The sequence below is a fragment of the Suncus etruscus genome, chromosome 20, assembly GCF_024139225.1.
Source record: "Suncus etruscus isolate mSunEtr1 chromosome 20, mSunEtr1.pri.cur, whole genome shotgun sequence".
In the NCBI taxonomy this organism is placed as follows: Eukaryota; Metazoa; Chordata; class Mammalia; order Eulipotyphla; family Soricidae; genus Suncus; species Suncus etruscus.
In genome coordinates this window covers 207501-232617 of record NC_064867.1, presented here as the reverse complement: position 1 = coordinate 232617, position 25117 = coordinate 207501, and the positions used below count along the sequence as shown (strand labels likewise).

The 25117-nt window shown below is 44.9% G+C and overlaps 1 protein-coding gene across 1 annotated transcript in view; it reads right to left on the bottom strand.

Annotated features, from left to right (window-relative positions):
• Window positions 1-25117, bottom strand: part of STK32B (serine/threonine kinase 32B) — a 250860-nt gene that overhangs the window by 102164 nt on the left and 123579 nt on the right. The window contains exon 3 of the mRNA XM_049766428.1: window positions 23910-24061. Within this exon, the coding sequence (XP_049622385.1) occupies window positions 23910-24061 (152 nt within the window). The remainder of the gene's footprint in view (window positions 1-23909; window positions 24062-25117) is intronic.

Sequence of the window (25117 nt, the reverse complement as noted above, 5' to 3'; positions counted from 1 at the left end):
TAAAAGCATGCACAGATCAATGGGCACTTACATTTTAAAGCAGTGTAAACATTTTAGACATTTAAGACATTTTAAGACTTACAATCTACATGAACAATTTCATGAACAATTCTCTCAGTTGCAACTAATCGTTAAAGAGAAATTCATCACTGGAGTTTGGAGAAGGAGTGAAGGAGAAAATCCAGAATGAGGAGAGAAGTTCTTAGTCTGTTCCTTCTTCCTACCGTGACACACCTGTATCAGAGTGGGTTGTCTGTGACTTTTCATCCAAATGATCATAGAGCAAAGATCGACTAAAAAGGCATTTGCAGTAGAGTAAAGTCTTAAAGAGAGCTTTTGTAAGAATGTGAACAATGGGGAAAGAAGACATTCAATTATCACGATTTGCAAACACATGAAAAACCCTAAAGATGGGGCCGGGCGGTGGCGCTAAAGGTAAGGTGCCTGCCTTGCCTGCGCTAGCCTTGGACGGACCGCGGTTCGATCCCCCGGTGTCCCATACGGTCCCCCAAGCCAGGAGCAACTTCTGAGCACATAGCCAGGAGTAACCCCTGAGCATTACCGGGTGTGGCCCAAAAATAAAAATAAAAAATAAAAAAAACACCCTAAAGACTCCACTAATAAAAAGAACTCTAGAAAAAAGTACAGATTAAACCAATGTAGTAAGGTAGCAGATTACAAAGTTACACAAAGATCCATGGCATTTCCATACACAATGAACTAGAATAAAAATAAATTTAAAAGACTATCATCAACTTCAAAACAGTGCCCCCCAAATTTCAAATAACTAAAAATTAACAAGGAAGGTGAAAGACTTATATAGCAAAAATTATATGTCACTGCTGGGAATTTCGACTGGTCCAGACTTTCTGGGAGACAATATGGACATTTCTAACAAAAAGTTAGGAATTGAGCTTCTATTTGACTCAGAAACTCCAATTCTTTTTTTTTTTTTTTTTGGTTTTTGGGCCACACCCAGTAACGCTCAGGGGTTACTCCTGGCTATGTGCTCAGAAGTTGCTCCTGGCTTGGGGGACCATATGGGACACCGGGGGATCGAACCGCGGTCCGTCCAAGGTTAGCGCAGGCAAGGCAGGCACCTTACCTTTAGCGCCACCGCCCAGCCCCAACTCCAATTCTTTTAATGTACCACAAGATCCCCCAAACATAATGGAGACTTGCATACCTATATTCTTTGCAGAACTATCCACAATAGTCAAAATCTGGAAACAATATGAGTGTTCTAAGAATAGATGGCTGGGAAAAGAAGGTATGGTATATGCATAAAAGGGCACATTACTTGGCCATAATAAAGATAAAGTCGAGGCCGGAGAGCTAGCACAGCGGTAAGGTGGTTTGAATCCCTGCATCCCATATGGTCCCCTGAGGCTGTCAGGAGCGATTTCTGAGCATGGAGCCAGGAGTAACCCCTGAGCACTGCTGGGTGTGACCCAAAAACCACACACACACACACACACACACATGTGGGGAGCAGCAGGGAGATGTCCCTGGACATCCCCCCACTTCTACAGTCGAACCTTGGCTGACCGCAGCTTGCTACAGAAGAATAACAGAAACCAGATAACTGCTGAGGCAAGGCCAACAAGATGTGTGCAGCAAAAAATAATAGGGACTGGCGGTTCTGAGCCTGCTCTCACTCTGACCAATACATTCCATGGCCATGAGAAAAGTTAGACAAATAACAGAACATTCTCTTTAAGGTTCACTGAAAGGTTTAACATTTACCAGAACTTTGTGTACGCAAATGTTCAACTTATGTTTTCATATGTTCCTCTTTATCTAACATTCCATCTGGCTGTGTACGTGACATCCGTGCCTTGTGGTTTTCCACCCCTTCCCCTCCTGGGCAGTGTGTAAAGACTGTCTTGGCAGATGATGATTGGTGCAACTCATGTTCCCCCCTCCCAGTTCCCCTTTTGGCTGATAGTATATAATTGTATGCTGCCCGAAATAAAGTGCTCTTGGTCTCTCACTGAGTCATGAGTCATTACTAACCTTTTGCTTCCACAGGTACTCAGGAGAATCACCCACCACGTTGTGCGGCCACCTTTGGGACAGCTCTGACTGCCGGTCAGCTAGAGCTAGGAACCCCTCACGGGGATCCCCCACAGGGAGCCGCACACACACAAAGACAAAGTCATGCAATTTTCTGATCTCATGGTAAATGAAGCTAATGAGGGGAGAGATCAATGCAGAATGATTGCTTGCATGCAGAAAATGAAGAAATAGAATATGAATAAGTACCCAAAGGCTGGTCTTGGTCTTACCCTAATGATCCACTCCATTACCTGAATCGATATTTGAAAAGTCTCTCTAATCCACAAATTTTCCACTTCATTTTGAAGAAAACTTTTAAAGAACTGTGGTTTACAAAATTATTGATAGTGGAATTTCTGGCATAGAATATTTTAACACTAATCACACCACCAGTTTCAACTCCCATCACCAATGCTCCAACCTGCCATTATCCCCCAACCTGAACCTACACCTTACCTATCACTTTATTAATGACAAACCTCTTTGCAGGCATTATTGTATGTTTTGGATCATTACACAGACTGGTTGCTTCTACAACCAGATATCTCCTTCTCTCAGTCAAAGGGAAATGTAAAAAATATAAATCTGGCTGGCAAATGAAAAGTACACGCGATTTTTTAATTTATTTGTTTTTGGACCACAGACAGCAACATTCAGAGTTTACTCCTTGTTCTGTGCTCAGGAATCACTCCTGGCACCTTGCAGGTCAATAAGAAATGTTAAGGATTCTGGAGCAGCCACATGCAAGGCAAATACTCTACACATTGTGCTATGGCTCTAGCCACCTGGACACTGGATTCTTTGGCACATCAATACTGTCATTGACATCCCCTACCTGTTAATCTAGCTTCTCTGGTGCTAATTAACAGGACATCTCTGGAACTTCCAGGGTTGGAATCTGAACTCAAGCAACTTACAGAGCCCTGAAAGGCTGAAAAAGGGGGAGGGAGACTCACTGATGCATCACACTCAGGAAAATAACAAGACAAGCAAAGTCACAAGAATAATAGCTTGAATTTAAGATAAATTCTGAGATGGTCTAAAACATTTCCTCTCTGGACCATGCTATGTTTTCAACTCCCGGGACTTGGGAGGACTATTCTGATATTCCAAGGAAAAGACACAGCTCAGTACATGAGCCATGAGTCAAGAGTCAGCACTCAAGCCCAGGCTAGCAGATGCTGACATGCCTGACTGTCCCACCAACCCTCCTAAAGGAGAAATCATCTGGTCCTCCTTCCTCTCCATTAGCAAGCAAGGACATATGCTCTGCCCAAGTCCACTTATTACAGTGAAGAGACAAGCTTGCTGATGAGACCTTTTATTCATAGTATTAAAGTAATAAGTCAGTGGGCTCTGGTATCCTGCTTCGTCTTGCTGTAATATTTGTCCTGTGCTCCGAAATTCGATGCAAGAACAAGGGCCACCTGCGTAATTGAAGTCATATGTTAACCAACTCCCCAAACACTTCTGCTCATTCTTCCTTTCATGTTTCAAAGAGAAACTCTGAAAAGCACCCAAATGAGGGGCAAAGGGATGGGCATGTCTGCAACACTTCAGTAACAGCAAAATCTGGGGTTGGTGAACTTTCCTGGATACCTCATTCCTCATCACCCCTTTTCCATCACAGCTCCTGACTCCTCTTCAACAATGTACAATGACTTCCTGATAAAGGAAAAGAAAAAATATTTCCATTGTGTTAGCAGGATTGTTTTGAACCTTAAATTATACCAATCAATCGCAGCCTTGCCTTTACATTTAAAAAGAATGCAACAGTATGCTACCTCAAAATCCATTTCAACTGTAATTTAAATTACAAGCCCCTTGATGAGACCAGCCCCATGGTGCTATTCATAGGCATGCAATCAGCCTCTGGGAGGTGAAGCAATTGGCAGTTCTTACTACTCTGTGAGCTGTGTTGGCTATTATTTTCAGCTATTTGTTTACTGTCTCACTGGCTCGAGTACACTGGGATTCCCTGCAATGCTGTAGTGGTAGGTACACATGGATGTGCATGCATCCTCACATTTATCAGCACTACCATACTCGCTGTCGTCACCACCACCACCACCAACTCTGCCACCGCCATAAAAATCGCCATCGTTATTATATATAATATTATTATACATAACGTTATTATATATTATAATATATTACATTATCCTCAGTGACACCATAACCAACATCATCATCGCCATCACCACCATCAACATCAGCACTACCATTTTCACCATCTTCACCACTACTACCACCACAAAGACCATCATTGCTGCTTCCACCATCAATACCACCACCACTATCAACAATAGCACCACTGTTGCTACTATCAACACCACCACTGCCATCATGACCATCAGTATTGCCACTGCCATTGCAAGCATCACCCATCTCCAGGAAAGAATGATTATTTCTGGATATTATACCATGCACAAAGCAAAGAACATGAAGGCTGCTCCAGGGACCTACAATGTGTTGGAAAGAAAGTCAAATATGCTCCTCCCAACCATCAGTACCCCAGATTTACCATTCTTAACTTCAGTAACACACAGCTTCAATCTCTGACCAAAGACATACAGTAGAACTTACAAATCCCAGAACTATTTAGAAGGACACAAATCGAACACATATTGAACACATATATCTTTTGAATATTTTATGGTTATTTTCTTTAACTGCTGTAACTCTCTATATATTCTTCTACCATGATGTTTCTATCCACTTTTCATCTTGTCTTTTCTTTGTAAGCTGTTCAGTAAGGATTGTGGTGGAACTGTCCCTCAGTTTGATGCCTATGATTGAAGTATGTTATGGAAATTGCTGGTCTTGTTCCTATTGCCTCCAGATGCACCAATAACGCTTCGTGGCATTGATCCTTGTTTGCATAGACACATTAAAATGGGAAAACACTATACATACAGATTAGTTATTATCTAATAAATCTCATTACAATGTACCTTACACCCTGAATATTGATATAATGACCTGGCATAGGCCTCAGTTGAATGGGCATTCTCCATTCACGCTGGTACCAGGCAAGCTATCTACGAAACATCCAACGTCCTTTATAGCAACAGTTGGAAGCAGTCCTCTACCAGGAAAGACACTACCGAGGGTGTGACATCGACCTCCTAATAAGACACTTCCGTTTACACTGAGAAGACGTGACAACAACAATGACCTGCGAGAAGACATGACAACAACGATGACCTGCTCTACAGGACATGGTTCTCTCTATTGCCCCTTAAGTGTGAGGTGAAACGAGAGGATGCTCTGCACCATCCTGACTGCAATATGGGATATGCAGACTCCAGGATCTTTAATACAGAAGAATGATACCAACAACAGAGACTATGTGAGGAATGGAGGTGTATTGCCACTACAGACTATGACTTGAATTGGACAAACTAGTTTGCCTGGAGCCTAGAGTCAGTCCTGTGCCAGGAAACTTCAGGGGTAGGGTCTCCATGTATTTAGACCATAATTTGTCTTTCCATGTCCCTTATGTTTTGGTGGGCCTATGCAAACAAATGCCACTTTAATATCGTTTTTTACTATGTTCTCTTGACTCCAATCCTTAAGAAAAAACAACCCATTAAAACTTTTGAGGTTAACTTAAACTAGTAAGCATGTGCATGGAACTAGATAAATGTACTTTGCCCTCAATGTTTAAAGAGTTACATAAGTCTAATATCTTTAGATTATATGGTGTGCTGCTAAGAAACAATATGTACTACAACTGGGGATTTGAGGGACAAAGTAATTGTATTGTACATGGGTTCAGTTTTGTTTTTCTTAATGTTCTTTGGCTGAAAGTTCAAGGCTGGGATATCATCGATGGAACTACTGAGAATCCTGTTTATGGGTGATTGGGCTTCCACTGTAACTTTACCCTGTCCTCTTTCTTTGCATCTTTGTTGTCATAATTAAAATAATAAAAAAAAAATATCAAATAAATATAAATGACCAGAAAAAAAAATCATACATACACACACCACATGGTTCAAGATCACACAGGAGTTTCCCCATTTACCTTAGTGGAGAAAGAGCCTGAAGGTTTTTTTTTTGTTTGTTTTTTTTGGTTTTTGGGCCACATCAGGCGGTGCTCAGGGGTTATTTCTGGCTGTCTGCTCAGAAATAGCTCCTGGCAGGCATGGGGGACCATATGGGACACCGGGATTCGAACCAACCACCTTTGGTCCTGGATCGGCTGCTTGCAAGGCAAACGCCACTGTGCTATCTCTCCGGGCCCAAGCCTAAAGTTCTTAAGCTAGTTCAGAAATCTTGTGCAACATTCCTAGACTATATCTCTATATCTGCTCCATCCACTTCCTCTACTCTCTCAACCTTCGGCTCTGCACTCTCCTACCCGAGACCTTGCTCTCCCCCACATCCTCTCTCATTTCTTTGATCTCTACAATGCCCTTCTAAAGTGCTTGGCAGGTCACAGCTCCAAAAGTGCTTCTGCAAGAAGCTTCACCACCTCCAGTTTTTACCCCAACAGGCTCCACTGCTTTACCCTCTCAGAGCTCCACCACCTTCCTCCGACCTCATACACATACACGTCTTTTCGCAGTTCGAATTTCTCTGACCCCCTGACCTACCAACTTTCTGCAGGGAACAGCCAGGCCTATTTTGTGCATTGCTTTTTCCATCCAGAAGGGGTCCATCTCCAACTTTCCCAGCAGTTCTCAAGAGTGATCCTGGCACCAAGATATGGCACTAGGGTTTATGCAAAGTTTCTCCCCCCATGCCAGACTCCCAGATCTGAGCCCTGAAGTGTGGTCCAGCAGTTCACACTTCTGCCTACTCTACACTAAGAGACTTGGCACATCCAGGCACTCAGTCTGCTAAGCCAGACTAGCTTGGGGCAGCACCAGAGACAGGGCTGGAAGGTGGGCTGAATTTTCTGGAAAGTAAGGAGAATTTTTAGGGGAGCTGCTGAACTGAGCATAGTTGGGGAAACAAGAGTATGTGCAGCTCTATGTTCTGGTATTCACTGAGCACCTCACAAATGTCGGGTCACACGCTGGCTTCCCCAGTTGGACATGAGGAGCTGTTCCCCAAGTTTCTGTTTCTTGTACCACAACTGTGAAGGTTTTCAGACACAGTGCGAAGGATGAACATCATCTCCTGTATAAACCCAGCAAACATCTTCCTGTAGGGAGCCAGATTCTCTCTCACAGTCTTGGCATAAGCACAGCCATCTTGTAGCAAACTGCCATTTTCTAACAGGCCTGTCCTTTAGTTGAGCTATACATTGAACATGCCAACTGGCCATGAGTTGAAGCAGATCAAAAGAACCATAAGGTCACACTCTTCTGGCTCAGGAAACTCAGATCTATAGATAGAGCATTTGGTGTGATAATACGATGTTCCTCAGGAAACTTGTATTAAATTAACAGGCACATGCCAAACCTTTTGAACTGCTTGATGACAAATGCATGCTTGACAAATGTTTGCATTGTCCCCTCCTCCCTTTGTGTAAAAACTATATAAGTCATGGCATTTCAAAAATAAATTGACGCCATAATCAGAATCCTTGGTGGTCCCCTTTTTTCCCACCCATTTCCTTTTCAGGTGCAGACCCTTTCCACGACCACAAATAAACTGAAGCTGCTGGCCGGCACATCTTCCCTTCTGCGCCATTGCTGAAGTGGGAACAGCCAAAATGAAGGTCAATCCTTTTGTGACTTCTGACTGGAGCAAAGAACCATAAAAGGCATTTCAATGTACTTTTCCACTTTTGCAGGAAGATTATGTCTTCTCTATACAAAGAGCTGAGACACAAATACAACATGTGGTACATGCCCATACAGAAGAATGATGAGTTTCAGGTTGTGGCATCTACATGTGGGTGAAAGCAAATGGTACAACTGTCCACATGGGCATTTACCTCAGTAAGGTGGCTATCATTAAGCTAATTGGACAAAGATCGCAAAAAGATCTTTGAGTTTCAAGGCAAATCTCATCAAGTAGAAAACAAAAGGGTAAATATAAGGAAGAAACAATTGAGAAGATGCAGTTATATATGATTTGATTAAAAACTTAAAATGAAGGAAAAAAGGCCAATACCAGACCTACATCCCAACCAGGAGAAAACAACCCTGAGCATTTTGAAAGTGGCTATAAATAAAAGTCCCAATTGAATCCAATTAGAACGCTGCTTAACAGAACCAAGAAGGCTCCCCACTTCTAGGAGGCCCAGAGAGGCACTTACTGTACAGGAAGGCAGGAGGAGATTCCCATTCTGCTCCCTGTGGGAGCAAGATAGCATCAGAAGCAAAATTCTGTTGAAAACCTTGCAGCTGAATTTGAGAAATATATAAACATGGATCCATGTGACTCTCATCTATATAGTGCCCCCCCCAGGCAAACATCAAACTACGATTTCCAAATCTCACTTGGGGTCAGGCTGTTTATTTTAAATTTAGATCCCAGCCTGATTAGCTTCTGGTTAAGGGGTGCAGTGCATGGGGGCCCCTAGGCCACACCCAGAAGTGCTGATAAGGGGGCCATGCAGGGCCAGGCTGAAACTTGGGGCTTTCACAGAAGGGAGAAGCATCCATGTATTTCTGGCACCTTGTTCATACTTGAAACCAAAGGTTGTGTGGAGATGCAACAGAGCAAATAAGCTACTTCCATCTATGTGCTAGGAAACATGGTCTCTGGGGCCTTAGGATACTTGTCACCCCCAGATTTCCCATGTCAGCCACACTTTGGATGCATGTGCCAAGTTCCCTTGTTGTCACTGGGCCTCATCAACAAGAAAACACTCTGGGAATAATTTGGAGACACTGAATTTTTCTGTAGCTGAAAACACTCTGGCTTTTGCTGCAATGTTCACACTTTGTTCATACCAGTCTCACAATCAAAACACAAGTTTGGAGCATTTGCCAATAATAGGAGGAAATAAAAGGGAAATGAAAATTCACAAGTTAAAAAAATGGAAAAATCTATCAGTATATTATGGAGAAATGAATGTTTTAATCTGATCTGCCTAGTTCTCATCTTCCAGACATTCCAAAGTCTCACAGAGAAGGAAAGGGGGATGACAGGGAAGTTGGGGACGGTCCTTCCCATGGTATCAGGAAAGAGTTTGTGTCTTCTTCACTTTCTCATCATCAAGCAATAGAATAGTGTGGCTGTGGGGCAGAGTGACAGGGGACAGGACAAACAGTGCAGAGCCCTGCCTGGGTCTTGGGGAGATGTCTAGGGTCCTAAGAACATGGAAAGTGCTCTCCAGGTAGGATGGAGAGACAAAGCAGGCTGCAAGAACAAGTACATTATCAGCCCCTGGTGAAAAATGAAGGGAAACACCAGAGAAACCAAAGTAACATCAGATCATATACACTCAGACACACACACACACACACACAAACACAATTTCTGGCATTCTTAGAATTAAACATAAAAAGCATGAGAAGAAAAAGAAGAGGACTCACTTGGCTTTGGGTCTAAGAACATTTTCAAGGCAGACACTGAATACCTTCACTTTTCAGGACTGGTCATTGGATCTGATTTACAATAAGAAAATGAGAGGCATGGAATGGCTCAGTGGTGAGCACCTGTCTGGTGGGCATGAAGCCCTGAGTTGGACCTCATCCCCATGCCACCTGCATGCCCAGTGGCACAACCAATGTTCATTCTTGGCTGCCACCAATTGCCACTACCAGGTGTGGATGCCCCTAGTTATGGCAATTACAGTTGCATGAAGAGAATGGGAGGGAGAACCGAGAGTAATTCAGAACTAAGCAATTTAGAGCTACCTCAATCAAAAGCTCTGTAAAGGGCTAATATCACTTCTATGTGGTATTTAGAATGACTGCACAAAGAAATACAATGGTATAAATGGGGATCGTCAAGAATACGCGGCCCCAGAGTATAGTGAGAAGGAAAGAAACTGAATGGAGGAGGAGGAGAAAGACAGATGTGAAATAATGGAGGTCTGTGGCCAAAGGGTCTCAGGTACATGGGTATAAACAGAGCCCCAGGCTCCAAAACTAGGATCTGGTGAGACGTGGGTCTGTAAGCAAAATTGACACAGGAAATAATCTACACAGTGAAATGGTGAAGAATGGTTACAGGAATTCCAACACTCAAGCCAGAAATTCCACTACTCAAGTCTTCTGCTCTTAAGAAGGAAAGCAGCTCAGTGAAGGAAGACTGAAAAATAGAGCCTGCCTTCCTCAGACCCCTGCTTTTATTTTTATTTTTTTAATTTTTTTATTTAAACAACTTTATTACATACATGATTGTGTTTTGGTTTCAGTCATGTAAAGAACACCACCCATCACCAGTGCAACATTCCCATCACCAATGTCCCAAATTTCCCTCCTCCCCACCCAACCCCCACCTGTACTCTAGACAGGCTTTCTATTTCCCTCGTACATTCTCATTATTGGGATAGTTCAAAACGTAGTTATTTCTCTAACTAAACTCATCCCTGTTTGTGGTGAGCTTCATGAGGTGAGCTGTAACTTCCAGCTCTTTTCTCTTTTGTGTCTGAAAGTTATTATTGCAAGAATGTCTTTCATTTTTCTTAAAACCCATAGATGAGTGAGACCATTCTGCATCTTTCTCTCTCTGACTTATTTCACTCAGCATAATAGATTCCATGTACATCCATGTATAAGAAAATTTCATGACTTCATCTCTCCTGACAGCTGCATAATATTTCATTGTATATATGTACCACAGTTTCTTTAGCCATTCATCTGTTGAAGGGCATCTTGGCTATTTCCAGAGTCTTGCTATGGTAAATAGTGCTGCAATAAATATAGGTGTAAGAAAGGGATTTTTGTATTGTATTTTTTTGTTCCTAGGGTATATTCCTAGGAGTGGTATAGCTGAGACCCCTGCTTTTATTGACAAGAATAAGGTATTTGGTAGAGGGCATTGGTGGTGGGAACAGTTGTACTGGTAAAGGGGGATATTCTGTTTATGACTGAAACTCAACTACAATCATGCTTGTAATCATGGTGCTTAAATATTTTATATATTAAAAAAGTAACAAGAATGAGGCCACGCCCTAGGGTGAGAGAGGAATACCAAGCAGGGAATAATCCAGTAATCCCATCACCACATCACACCTAGGGCGGAGTGTAAATATTGGTTAGGGTGGGACCAGTAACCCAACACATGGGTGGGATTAAGAAAGAATAAAACTAAATATTCAAGCCACAAAGTCAACAACCATGAAATCAAACAACCAAAATTTTCAATGGGCCTGTTGTGCTGGCAGGCTGGGGTGAGGATGGTGGCATGGGATGGACTCTGAGAACATTGGTGGAGGGAGGTTGACATGGTGTGATTGGTGTTGAAACATTACATGTCTAAAACACAACTATGAAAAACTTTGTAAATTAAAATGCTTTAAATAAAAAAATTTAAGTACTGTAAAGGGAAAAGACAAGCTTCAAATTTCCAGCAACTATCTAGTACAGTGGTCCTCAAACTATGGCCTGCGGGTCACATATTGTATTTGTATCTGTTTTGTTTCTTCATTGCAAAATAAGATATATGCAGTGTGTATAAGAATTCGTTCCTAAGTTTTGTTTTTACTATAGTCAGACCCTCCAATGGTCTGAGGGACAGTGAACTGGCCCCTGTTTAAAAAGTTTGAGGACCCCTGATCTAGTATATGCATATCTAATGGCTTCTATGAGTAATAATTCAGAGAATAAAAGCCCATCTTGATTAAATTGAGCAAAGGGATGACAGTACATGGTTAGGCTGTGCATGTATGTAGCACACACCTGCTTGGCATGGGTCCCTTGCATCATACAGCACCCCCCAGCATCTTGGCAGACATCCCAGGAAACTCCCCAGCACTGGGACCAACTGGTTAGAGAATACTTAGGGTATATCTTGGGGACATAGGGACTTAGGGTATGTCTTAGGGAGCACCAGCCATGTCTTGGAGCTGCCCCATCACCAAAGAAATAGAGAAAAGAGCCCAGAGAAGGAGCATATGTGATTCAAAGCCAGGCCCGGAAAAGGAGAAAGTCCAACTTGGCATTGTATTATAATTTCATCCTTGGGGCTGGAGTGATTGTACAGTAGGGAGGGCACCTGTCTTGAACACAGCCAACCTGGGTTCAATCCCCAGCATGCCATATTGTGCTCAGAGACTGACAGGAATGATTCCTGAGTGCAGAGCCAGGAGTAACCCCTGAGCACTGCCATATATAACTCAAAAAATTTCTTTTGATCCTTTAGGTAAAGCTCAAGTTCTCACCTTCCCAACTTTTACCAGGAGTAAATACACAACTTGTTCCTCTTTCAGCCTTGTCCTGTGTCCTTTCCTCAACAGGGTTTAAGAGGTGTGCATAAAAGAGAGTCAGACCAACACGATGGGTCTTAATTCTGGAAGTTTCTGTAAAAGCATGATGAGGCACCATCAGCCTTTCTGAAGTTCCTCAGGATGGTTCTATGCAGTCAGACTGCAGAAAGAGAATGTGGGAGCTTGACCGGGCACTAGCCAGTGCTCCCCACAGCTCAGAGTCACAGGATTGGAGATCAGAGTCTGAGTCAATGGTTTGTCCCTGTCTTAAATTGGGAAGGGCCCTGTGATGAGGCACTTTTCCAGCCAGGCCCCCCACAATCTGCCTTCCCATCCCCCTCAAGCTCATCACTCATGCTTTAGCCTTACACCAGCCAGCAGGTGCAAATTGGACATTTCTGCCAAATGTCACCCTACCCCCCCCCAACCTGCCGCTGTGGCTTCCAATTAGAGATGGTGACAAACGGGAGAAACCGCCTGGTGGCCTTTGATAAGATAACAAAAACTAGTGAGTTTGCAGGAGATCACGCAGAGAAGTTCCTGGTACCACAATTAACACAAAGCTTCCTTGGAGGGTGTTCGCAGGAGGCTTGTGCTACCCAAGGCTTTTTGTACCATCAACATGCCACAGTTGCATGGCCGAGCTCTGACTGAAAGGCTGCAGGAAGGATCATTGGCTGGCATGGCCGACCGGTCTGACAGGCTCAGAAACCCCCAGAAACTCCTAGCCCAGTCTCCTGTGCTCCGCTCCTTGGTGGTTGCCAGCTTCTCTCCAGACTAGTCTCTCCAAATCCATGCTGCATGTCAACATCTGTGTAAGGCCAACTGCAGCCTCTGCTCCTCCACCTAGCCCTGGAAAGCTGAGATGTCCAACTTTCTCCCACCTGTAGATGGGGGCAAACAGCGCAGACAGCCCATGCACCACTGAGGCAAGAACCAAAGCCAGGGAGACAGGAAGATGGTGGCACTAGCTGTGCATTGTGGTGAGGACAAGAGTGCCATTGCAGGAAGCAGATGCACCAGGCCTGACACAACAGTAGCTTTCCTCGGATCAACAGGAAGGTGGTGCATACTGACCCAATGATCTGCTTGTGTGGAGACCAAGCATAAGGGGCCTTGGAAACTTTGCCACCAGGGGTCATGAGGTGCTTGCAAAGGCAAGAAGGCTGAGGGAATCCCCTTCTCTCTCTGCTAGAGGCTCAGCTTTCCCAGCACCCCAAGATTCAGAGCCTATGGACTATCTGCTCTCTTGTCTCCATGTCCCCATGGTCACACCTCCTGGAGCCCCACACTGGAGGGATAAATGGTAACATCCAAGCTTGGGAATTTGGGGAAACACATTCCATCAAGTGGGTGGAACTAGTGTCTGGGTGCAGAAAGTGCCCCACTGAGATGATGACGTGATGTTTTCTTGAAATAAGATGTTGCTAGCCAAGCTGTACAACATTGAAATTAATCATTGGCCAACAGGTATTGAGAAGTTAGCCCAGCCTTGGTTTCCCCATCAGGAGAAGGGAGTTAGAACTCACACGGCTGTTGGAAAGGGGAAAGAGTAAGTGGAGACCAAAATTGTGACAGCTGGTGAGACACACTGGAAAGGCCCCAGATCTGAGACATGCACCCCTCAAAGCTCTGCACCCTGGTCCACTGCTAGCTTCCAACATCTGCTTGCTTGCTGTCCTAGTGGGAAGCCTTGGCCTGGGACCCCCGAGACAAGACCACTCTGACCATCTGGGTTGGTTTCTGTTGCCCTGGGAGGTGGTAAGGCCAACGCTATGAGTTCAGCGGGAAAACTGGCACCTGGCACGTGCCCACAGGCAATAAGACCCCCCGGGGAAACCAGTAAGGGTCACAACTATCACAGGCCTGGCTATGAGGACCTAAGGTGTGATGTCCAAGCCCATTGATGCCAGGGACTACTGGACTCACTGTGGAAATGTTTTGGGGATACCAGGGCTATACTAGGAAGTTGGGTGTCCTACCCACAGACTAGCATAGGCCAGGCATGCACTCTAGACCTCTGAGGTAACTCCCCTGCCCCAACTTGTTTTTGTTTTGTTTTGGTGGTGCTCAGACATTACTCCTGGCTCTTTGCTCAGGAATTATTCCAGATGGTGCTCAGGAAACCACATGGGATACCTGGATAGAACCCAGGCTGGTGGAGTTCAAGGCAAATGTCCTCTCCTCTGTGCTATCACGTCCTACTCTCAAGTATTTCTTTAATCTCTACAACAGTCCAACAGAGAAGGTACAAATGATAGTAGGTCAGAGATGGCAAAACTGAGGTTGCTACTAGGAAGACCTGAATAGCACAGAGATGCTCTCATCCTGAAGTCAGCTGATCCCCATCCTTACAGAATAAGGGGGGGGGGGACTTTCCTAGAGCCATATCCATCTCTTCTAGGTCCCCCAATCTCTCCCTGGAGGCTGCATGCTAGAAGCTGAGGAAGGAGCCCATTGCCATTGGCCAGATTCAGAGCTTTTTTCCTTGATCCACACAGGTCCCTGCAAGGGCCTCTGGAGTCTTCAGGCTGGGCCTTTGACATTAAACCTTGGAATAGAGATGCTATTTTCAGGGAAAAGGCTTACAGCCTCCAGAGCTGTGGGGGTGTCTGACATTTTAATGCTTAGAGATGTATCACTGGGGCCTTCTAGGAATGGTGCTCTTGCTTCCAAAGTAGGGCCTGGCCTTGAAACCACAGTATAGCTGACATCCTTTCTCACACTGGTAACAGGGACCTTGCAGAAATGGCAGCAGAAAGAATTGGATCATGAAGACCACGTCCTGGTTCTGTCTGGATATTGTGGGGTTTTTTGTTTGTTTTGGGGTCATAGCTTGCAATGTTCAGGTATTACACTTGGCTCTGCACTCAGAAATTATTCCAGACAGGCTTGGAGGACCCTATGGAATGCCAGAGATTGAATCCAGATCAACTGTGTTTAAGGCAAGCCCTCTACCCATTGTGCTATCACTCTGGCCCCAGCTTGTATCCTTTTAGACTTCAGACCAAGAACTGAAGGTGTTTCATGGGTGAGCTTATGGAGTTTATGGGTTATGGGTTATGGAGCTTAAGGGTTATGGCTACTGCTTTTGGGAGGTTAGTGTGAAGGTGTGGTGGAAGGGTCTAACCTCTTCCTATCCTTACAGGACCTTTCCTAGAGAGGTGTTCCAGGTAAATTGTGATTTATATCCCTGTATCATAATAGCATCCATCCAATCTGTGCAAAAAGAATCCACTGGATACATGGAAACAGCCAGTTGGTTTTCTAAAAAGTCACACATATAATAGACGAGAAAAAAAAGGCTAAATCCTGATTCTGCAGGTTAAACCCTCTCCCACTACATGCCAGGGGTGAAGACAATGTCTCAAGAAGGCAAGGAGTGGAAGCTGAAGCCAAAGCCAGAGAACCTGCCTGTAGTCTTAGGACATAGTTCACGGGCTTGGAGGCTGCAGCCTGAGGGAAGCCTGCAGGGAACCAGCTGGACCAGGGTGTCTGTCATTCAGCCTCCCTGAAGCTCATTCTTCTCACCTAGGGTGCCAATTTCTGAGAGCAGGCATGAAGGTAGAAAGTCCTGACAACAGCAAAGGACTGTGTTTGCAGGAAAAACATTCCCTGGAGTCTTGGCTCAGCTCACAATATAGACTGTAACAGGACCAGTGTCGGGTTATCATCTGTTCCACACAGCAAGCCTGTTTTTCCTTCCTCACATGGCACATGCGCGCACACACACACACACACACACACACACACACACACACACACACACACACACACACACACATGTCTTGATTCCATCTTGGCTGGACAGAACCAATTGTATCTGATTCTGAGCTGAGAATATAAGTTAATGTGTATCGCCCTGGCCTGATCTCTTTTTATCTCTGGGCCTGCCACAGACAGTCCCGTGATGTAAATAAAAATAAAATATAGGGTTGGAGTGATGGCGCAAGCCAGAGGGCATTTGCCTTGCATATGCTAACCTAGGATGGACTGCGGTTCAATCTCCCGGCATTCCATATGGTCCTCTAAGCCAGGATCGACTTCTGAGCACATAGCCAGGAGTATCCCCTGAGCGTTTCTGAGTGTGGTTCAAATACCAAATAGATATAGATATAGATATAATCCATGAGTTGGGTGAGACCACCCTAGGCACCGTGGAATGGTTTGATGATACACCAAGCCAGTTAAAGTTTTATTGGAGTTAGTCTGCTTTTTACCTCATGCCTCATGCTTCTGCCATGTGCTCCTTCTTCCTCTAGTCCAAAGCCAACTCCTCTCTTTATTATCCAGAAGCCCTCCCACTAGGGTAATCCAGGTGGGCTTTTACATACCAAAAGAAGTTAGGGAAAAAGGAATTTTGGGGAAGGGTTCACCTTATACTATGGGGAGACTGGCAGGACCTTTGTCAAGCCAGGCTGGACCTTTCAGCATGAACCATCAAGAGCCTTTTCTTACTTAAAGCCACTAAAAATGGGGGGGGGGGTATTTGTTACAGCAACTGAGCTGAGTTCTGATATCTACCACAAAGCTTAGACTAGAATAGCTATATATATATATATATATATATATATATATATATATATATATATATAATAGCAGCATGTAAAACAGTTTCATCTCCAATAAATGCTTAGAGAAGAACTGAGACAAAAAGTAGGGGGATTTTACAAGAGAAATAAAAGTACAAGGATAAGTCATTTGCATGTGACCAATCCAGTTCAACCTCAGAGTGTTCCCAGCACCATTAAGGAGTGATTCCTGAACACAGAGACAGAACAGGTCCCTAAGTACCACTGAGGTTGGCATGCTGTCTCCCAAAGGAGTCCACTAGTCTCTCTGGCAACAGAGGACTCTGTCCATGCTAGAGTTCTACCTCACTTTTCAGGCAGTCCTATTTCAAACTTTGCGGGGCATCTCTAGATTATTTTCCATAATGACTTTCAACCTGCACTAGCATCAGTAGTATAAAGATTGCTTTTCTTCACAACTTCTTACTTTAAAAGAAAACAACATAGCTGGAGTAGACAGTGCAGAATAAGGAGCTTGTCTGCATGTGGCTGGCCCTGATTCAAATTTCTGGCAACAGATATGGCCTCCAATGAGCACCACTAAGAGTGATCCCTGAGCAGAGACAGAGTCAAGGTGTTGCCCTAAGCAACACTCTATGTGGTTAAAAACAACAAGCCAAAAAGACTTCTTAATAGGTGTTCAGTGATATCTAGTGGCAGTTTTGATATACATTTTTCTAAGCATAGTGATGTTGAACTTTTTTTATATACCTGTTGGCCACTTGCATTTTGGAGAAATGGCTATTCAGTACTTCAATAGAAGTAGGTTACTATAGGAGCCACACCCAGCAATGCTAAGGGATGGTCCCAACTCCATGCTTGGGGGTCACTCTCAGCAGTGGTAGGAGGCAGGGGGGAAGAACTTCAGGACTGGGAATTGAAGCTGGGTTGAGTCAATAAATGCAAGGCTTGCTCCCTAACTCCCATACTTAAGTTGTTCATTTTTTTCCTCATTTAGTTATTCCTTATTTTCTTTGATCCAACCTATAGTGACAAATATTTGTTTTTACTCCAAATCACCTCTTTTTTCCCCCTTCACTGTGCAGGTTTTTAATTTGATGTAATACCACATTTTTCATTTGCTTCTCTTGTTTACCTATTAATGTTCTAGCCAAAACAAATCACTCCATGGCTAATATCAAACAACTTTTCTTCCTGAGGTTTTGAAGTCTGTTATTTAACTCTTATTTGTTTATTTTATTTTATTTTTTGTTTTTTTTTTGGGCCACACCCATTATATGCTCAGGGGTTACTCCTGGCTACGCGCTCAGAAATTGCCCCTGGCTTGGGGGGACCATATGGGACGCTGGGGGATCGAACCATGGTCCTTTCCTTGGCTAGCGCTTGCAAGGCTTACCTCTAGCGCCACCTCGCCGGCCCCTTATTTGTTTATTTTGAGGGCCATACCCAACAGTACTCAGATGTTACTCCTCACTCTATGCTCAGAAATCACTCCTAGCAGGCTCAGGATATGATGTGGGACGCCGGAGATTAAACTGAACCTGGGTCAATACATGCAAGGCAGATGCCTTACCTGCTGTGCTATTGCTCTGGCCCTCTTTTATGAATTTTTAGCTGGTTTATGTAAATGGTTTAAGATACTTGTTCATTTTCATTCTCCAGCTGTGGATATATTTCATTTTCTCAACACATTACCTGAAAACTGGTCCTTTCACCATTTCTTTTTAATGTCAGCATCCTTATTGATAAGTAACTGATTTATTCCTGGGCTTTTTGTTCCTTTGGTCTTACAGTGTCTGTTTTTATGCTAAACTTCCAGCTTTGTAAAATACCTTGAAACTAGGGCTCTTCCTTCATCAGCTGGGGCCAGAACAGGGCGTGTCTTAGGGACTGGATCTTTCTTATCTGGGCAACATGAACGTTCTGGTGCCGAGGGGGCTCAGCACTCAGCAATGGCAATCATGGCAGTGTCTTAAAAAGCCTAGAGGGTCTTTTAATGATGGTGCTACTCAATTATACCCTCACCAATTAAGATCCCATTGCCCACAGTGTGCCCAGCCATCATCCACAGTAATCCATCGTGCAAAGGGGCAAGAAGCATCCAAGTTTGAATCACTAACTCCACTCTCTATCTCTTTGCTACAACAGTCCCTATTTCTGCAGTGACCTCATGGATCTTCACATCTGGAAGAAAACAGAGAACACAGTATCTCATCCTGGCCAATCTTTTCAGACCTGCTACAATTCTGAGTTTGACCACATGTCTGCAAGGCATCACTCTCACCTCTAGTTCACTGTGCCAATGCACCTTCTCTCCCACCCGAACCCTGTGGGAGGGCAACAAGAAAAGGAGTTGGGTATCACGACTCCCTCTGGGCTTTCTGGGACCTTAGAAATAGAAATGCTGCCCTAAGGAGCGTGGCCAGCTCTGCCTGTGACTGTAGGTGCTTCCCAAGGCAAGCATGGGCAATATACAGATGATACATATAGGCATAGGAATTTGGGAGTGAGGGGCTTCAACAGATGATTAAAGCAAGGCAATGAGAAGGGGAGAACTGAGACAGCATGGAGGCCAGGAAGTGTGTGCACAGGTACTTCAGCATGGCAAAAACCTGGGGCACTGTGTCACTTACCAGCTCACCCTTAAATAGAGCAACTTGGCATTACATGCCCTGCCTTCCATGTATTGGTGAAGCTGAAACTCAATAGATTACTGCAAGTGATGTATTGGGCAACTGGACAACCACATTCAACCTGCCTTTGGGGGGACTCTGTTTTTGCTGGGGAGGGGAGTCTCCCAAATAATTCTCAGAAGTTTTATTGCCCTTCCACAGTATTTTCTGTCCAACTGTGCTGGTGGTTTACCAGGAGACATCGTGATAGTACTGCTAGGTTTTCCAGGATTGCATCCAGGGATGCTCAGTGAATCATGGAGCACCAGGAATTGAACCAAAGTCAGTTGCATGCAAACATGTGCTTTCACCTCAAAACTCTCTCCTACCAGTGCAGGGGCACTCTGTTTTTATTGGCATCCCATGGGCCTCACCAGCTCTGTGCTGCTTTCTAGCCAGATGAGAGCAGACATCACACACACCATCTTCACATGTGGGATGAGGAAGCATTCTGGTACCTCCAGAAAAGTTGACTGTCCCCTCAAGCACTGAGTGAATCTAGGAAAGCTGCACAGATGGGCAATGAGTATGGTTTGAGGGCTCAACAGGTAAGCAGGGATGGAAAATTCAGGAAGAGGCAGGAAGAGCGACCGGCATCTGCGAAGAGGGGACAAATGAATTAACTCACCTATGCACATTGGAGGGACAGTTCTCTCTTTATGGGTAATGCTCAGCCACTCTAGGAAGTCAGAGACAACTTGAGGAGAGAGAGAGAGAGCAAGAGAGAGAGCGAGAGAGAGAGAGAGAGAGAACGAGAACACTTCAAGTGAGCAAGATTGGAGTCACAGAGCAGAAGCATGTAGGCTAAAAGGTTTAACTATTCAGGAGTCCATGGTCACATAGCAACAAGGATATGCTAATGACAAGCGCTTAATATATTCATTAAAGTCAGTCCCCGTGGGACCGCTCCTGTCTACACCTTATTAGGCTTTTCTAACTCTCTGGATAATGTCGATGCGCCTGCCTGAGGCTCTTTCTGTACAAATAACCACCTTGCATCCTTGATTTAAATAACGTGCACTGCATGTTCCTGACTTGAGCTGGTTGTGGTGTTGAGAAGGACCAGCTAAGGTGCCTGGTCTGATTAAAAATGTCTCCCAGGGGATCTTCCGAGTGCTTGAGCTTCAGAGGAGATTAGCATCCAGATGCAGAAAAAAATATGTAACTGGCTCATCTGAAATTTCATTACTCCCAGTTCAACCTCAAGGGTGTGGAAGGAATGGGAATTGTCAGAGTTTGGGCAGATTTTTCCTTTCATTGCACCTCATACAGATGTGCCACAAGAGAAAGGCTAGATACCTGGGAACAGACGATACGAATTTTAAACCCTCCTGACACCGTAATCTGTCAGGGTGCTCTCCTACCACACACACACCACACATACACAAAATCAAGCATCAAGCCAAGCCACTGCATTGTGCAGTGAGGACATCAATACATCTATATGGCGAGTCAGCCAGCCAGTCTTTTAGTGCTCTTCCTTTAAGTACCCCTCTTCCTCTTTCTGGCAAACTCAGATACTGCCTCCTCTTTAAGAAAGGGTGACATCACCTCACAGATCATCATACCCCAGCTTCTGTGCAGCTTTGAGGTTAAGGTGGCCACTAGCCTGTCAATACCATGCCCTTGTCCATCATTCTCCCAACTTCCCTGCTCTGTGATCCCAAGGCTCTATTCCCTTTCATCATAAGTTGGATTTTCCCAGACTGGGGCCTGATTCCTATCATTTAAACAAAGAGTGAACTGGTGTAGCGTAAAATCACCCCACGCACCATATTTACAACACCAGAGTGTGTCTGAAGCAAGGTCATTGCATGAAATAATCCAAACCAGGCTGAAGGTGAAACACATGTAGTCTGGCAATCATTTACCTCCTATCAAGAGTGAGCTGCCTGCCAGAACTGTTGTCTTTATTGAGTACAGAGACTGCCCTATGTGGGGGAGTGAAGACAGATAGCTCAGGTTATCTTTCTTGAGCAAGTCCCACCCAGGTTACATGTAAGACACCCTGTTTAGGGGTGAAACCAAGTTTGCAAAGGATACAAAGGATCCAGGGATCTATGTTTTGGGTAAAACAAGATGTAATCTAACAGTGTAAGATGGTACATCTTCCTAAGAGGGCAGTTCTTGGACCTACAAGGGGTGGGACCATCCCTTCCCAATGCCAGTTCAACCCTTCTTTGATGTGTAGAAGAATGCTGAGGGGCATGCTGGACTGTGAGTGGATGAAGCAAACAGGGGGATGGGGAGGTTCGCCAAAAGGCTGGGTCAAGCATGAATCTGACTGAGAAAGACCTTGAAGATGCCTCTTTTTCTAGTTTGACAGAGAACAGATGATCCACCTTATAGAACACAGGGGCAAATTATATAATACGCCACCAATCAGAGAGTAAGTGCATCCAGTAAGTGCATCCCCAAATCCCTGAGGGGGAAGATTAAAAGTGAAAGCCCAAAAGGATTTGTGGTCATGAGCAGTGGTAGTTCTGCCTATTAGAGAGATGCATGTTTCAGGGTGATTCATTTCCCCTGCCTTTTTTGTTTGTTTGTTTGTTTGTTTGTTTGTTTGTTTGGCCATACCTGGTATGGAATGCTGGGAATCAATCTCAGGTCGGTCCCAAGTCGGCGGTGTGTAAGACCAACGCCCTAACGCTGTGCTATCACTCCAGCCCCATTACTCCTGCATTTTATGTGAAATCTCTCAGGTATTCTATCTAGATGAGAATAGAACAAGACAGAGAGCTCTCAGACCCTTACTTTGGGCCCCAAAGATGCCCCTGGAGAGTACAGCAGGCTCCCCCAGGCCTTGCAGGCTGACTTGCTCTCATCTCTCTTCCCCTGAGTCTTCTCAATGGGTGAGTCACTGTAAGCAGAGGGTAAACATCCAGTTCAACAGAGTAAACACTTCATTCAGCGTGCCATCACCAGGTCACATGAGAGGTCCTGCAAACCCACCAGAGAAGGGACCAGATAGAGCCCTGGCCTCAGAAGTTCCCATGACGGGAGGCAGGAGATAGAGGGTGAATAAAGAAATGTGCCAAGGAGGACTGGAGCGATGGTGCAGTGGTAGAACGTTTGCTTTGTATGCCCTAACCTAGGATGGACCTCGGTTTGATTCCCCGCATCCCAGATGATCCCCCGAGTCAGAGCAATTTCTAAGCGCATAGCCAGGAGGATCCCCTGGAGCATCATCGAGTGTGACCCAAAATGAATGGAAGGAAGGAAGGAAGGAAGGAAGGAAGGAAGGAAGGAAGGAAGGAAGGAAGGAAGGAAGGAAGGAAGGAAGGAAGGAAGGAAGGAAGGAAGGAAGGAGAAAAGAAAGGGGGAAAGAAAGAAAGAAAGAAAGAAAGAAAGAAAGAAAGAAAGAAAGAAAGAAAGAAAGAAAGAAAGAAAGAAAGAAAGAAAGAAAGAAAGAAAGAAGAGAAAGAAGAGAAAGGAAGGAAGGAAGGAAGGAAGGAAGGAAGGAAGAAAAGAGGAAGGAAGGAAGGAAGGAAGGAAAGAAAGAGAAAGAAAGAAAGAAAGAAAGAAAGAAGAAAGAAAGAAAGGAAGGAAGGAAGGAAGGAAGGAAGGAAGGAAGGAAAGAAAGAGAGAGAGAAAGAAAGAAAGAAAGAAAGAAAGAAAGGAAGGAAGGAAGTAAGAAAAAGGAAGGAAGGAAGGAAGGAAAGAAAGAAAGAAAGAAATAAAGAGAGAGAGAGAGAAAGAAAGAAAGAAAGAAAGAAAGAAGAAAGAAAGAAAGAAAGAAAGAAGAAAGAAAGAAGAAAGAAGAAAGAAAGAAAGAAAGAAAGAAAGAAAGAAAGAAAGAAGAAAGAAAGAAGAAAGAAAAGAAAGAAAGAAAGAAAGAAAGAAGAAGAAAGAAAGAAAGAAAGAAAGAAAGAAAGAAAAGAAGGAAAGAAAGAAAGAAAGAAAGAAAGAAAGAAAGAAAGAAAGAAAGAAAGAAAGAGGTGCCAAGGCAGAGATGCAGCAGGCAGCAAACAGAATCAAACTGAGCCCAGCCAGGGGCAGCGAGAATTCTAGAGGAAGGGCAGTCTGGGGAGGTTGTTGTGGACGAACACACCATGGATCCTCTGTCCGTGGTCTCATGGCACAAGGCCAGGGCTCTCGGAGATGCAGGAATAAGCACTGAGCACTGCCAACTCTGGCCCAGAAAACCACATAAAAATAAATAATTATAAATAAAGGTGGTTGGGAGCCTACAAAGCACCCACTTCCCTTCAGGGTCTGAGAACTCAAGTCTGTGGGGAGGGGAGGCCTTGAACCACAATTCAGTGGATCCAGAAGAGGAAAATGACCCCATCTTATTTTCCACTCTGAGCTCTGAGGAACACCCCCACCCCAGCTACCACCCCCATGACTCACCCTGTGACTCACCAGAGGTTGACCAGGAAGGGGTGCTCCAGCCCCTGCATGATCTGCAGCTCCCGGAACACGTTGCGCACCTCGTCCCTCTCGATGCATTTCTGCTTGTTCATGTACTTCATCGCGTACATCTTCTTGGTGTCCCGCTTCTGCACGATGCATACCTGAGACATGGCACAGGGGAACAGCGGTTGTAGACATGTTTATTCCAAAACCAGTCCCGCAGGCAGAAGAATGAGGGGCTCATGTGCATGCACAGGACCCCAGCCGATGACTTGCACTGCCTGGTCTCCCCATAGCTCTGCTGAGGCAGAGCTCTGGAACCCCTAAGCACAGTAGGGGTGATGTCTCTGGGGGAAACAATACAGCATAGTTGGCCCCAGGCACTGATACAGTACAGCCCCCCAGAGCTCAAGGGGTTCCTTTCTCCAAAGTAATGCCACCCCTTGTTCTCAAGTCTGTGCCACAGGGGCTGGCTCACAGGAGTTTCTACTGGACCAGATTCATCAGCTCATCCAATGTCCCTGCTCAGAGCCCTGTCCCCAGAGAGCCCCCAGCACAGAAGGACGGCAAAACACTCGATCTATGGATCTTGGATCTATGGATCTCTTCCAGCCTGCATCCTCTCTGCCCCACGCTCCACACACTGCCTCTGCCCAGTTTGGCAGGACCAGAGGAACACAGACAGGGAAGACCTGCCACTTGTGCATTCCTCCCTTTTGGAGCCTGCATGGGGACCCTGGTTAAGGCATAGGTTGGGGGGTAGCTCTATGTACTGCTGTGGGCACAAGTGGGACACACATGGGGTACAAGCCTCCTAGAGCTCATGTGACAGAGGTCCCAATCTCTGCCCAGCTGGCAGCTGCACCCAGGGCCAGGGAAGCAACAGCTACAAATAAAAATGGGGACCCCACAGTGGCCAAGCTCTCCACACTGGTGTGGGGTGTGGGGTCAGTTCAGAGCCTACGCAGGAGACCTCCCAGCCAGGAGACAGAGAAGCAATCCAGGAAGCTGACCAAGAACTGCAAGAAGCTCGCATCCAATTAACACTCCTCATTAGTCCAATTCAATTAGGAACAGATTGGCCATTCCTCATTACTTTGCTGGTCCACAAAGCCGTGTGTGTGTGTGTGTGTGTGTGTGTGTGTGTGTGTGTGTGTGTGTGTGTTTCACCCAAGATCTATATCAGAATGGAGGAGCCAAGTAAGGAGAAATTGTCC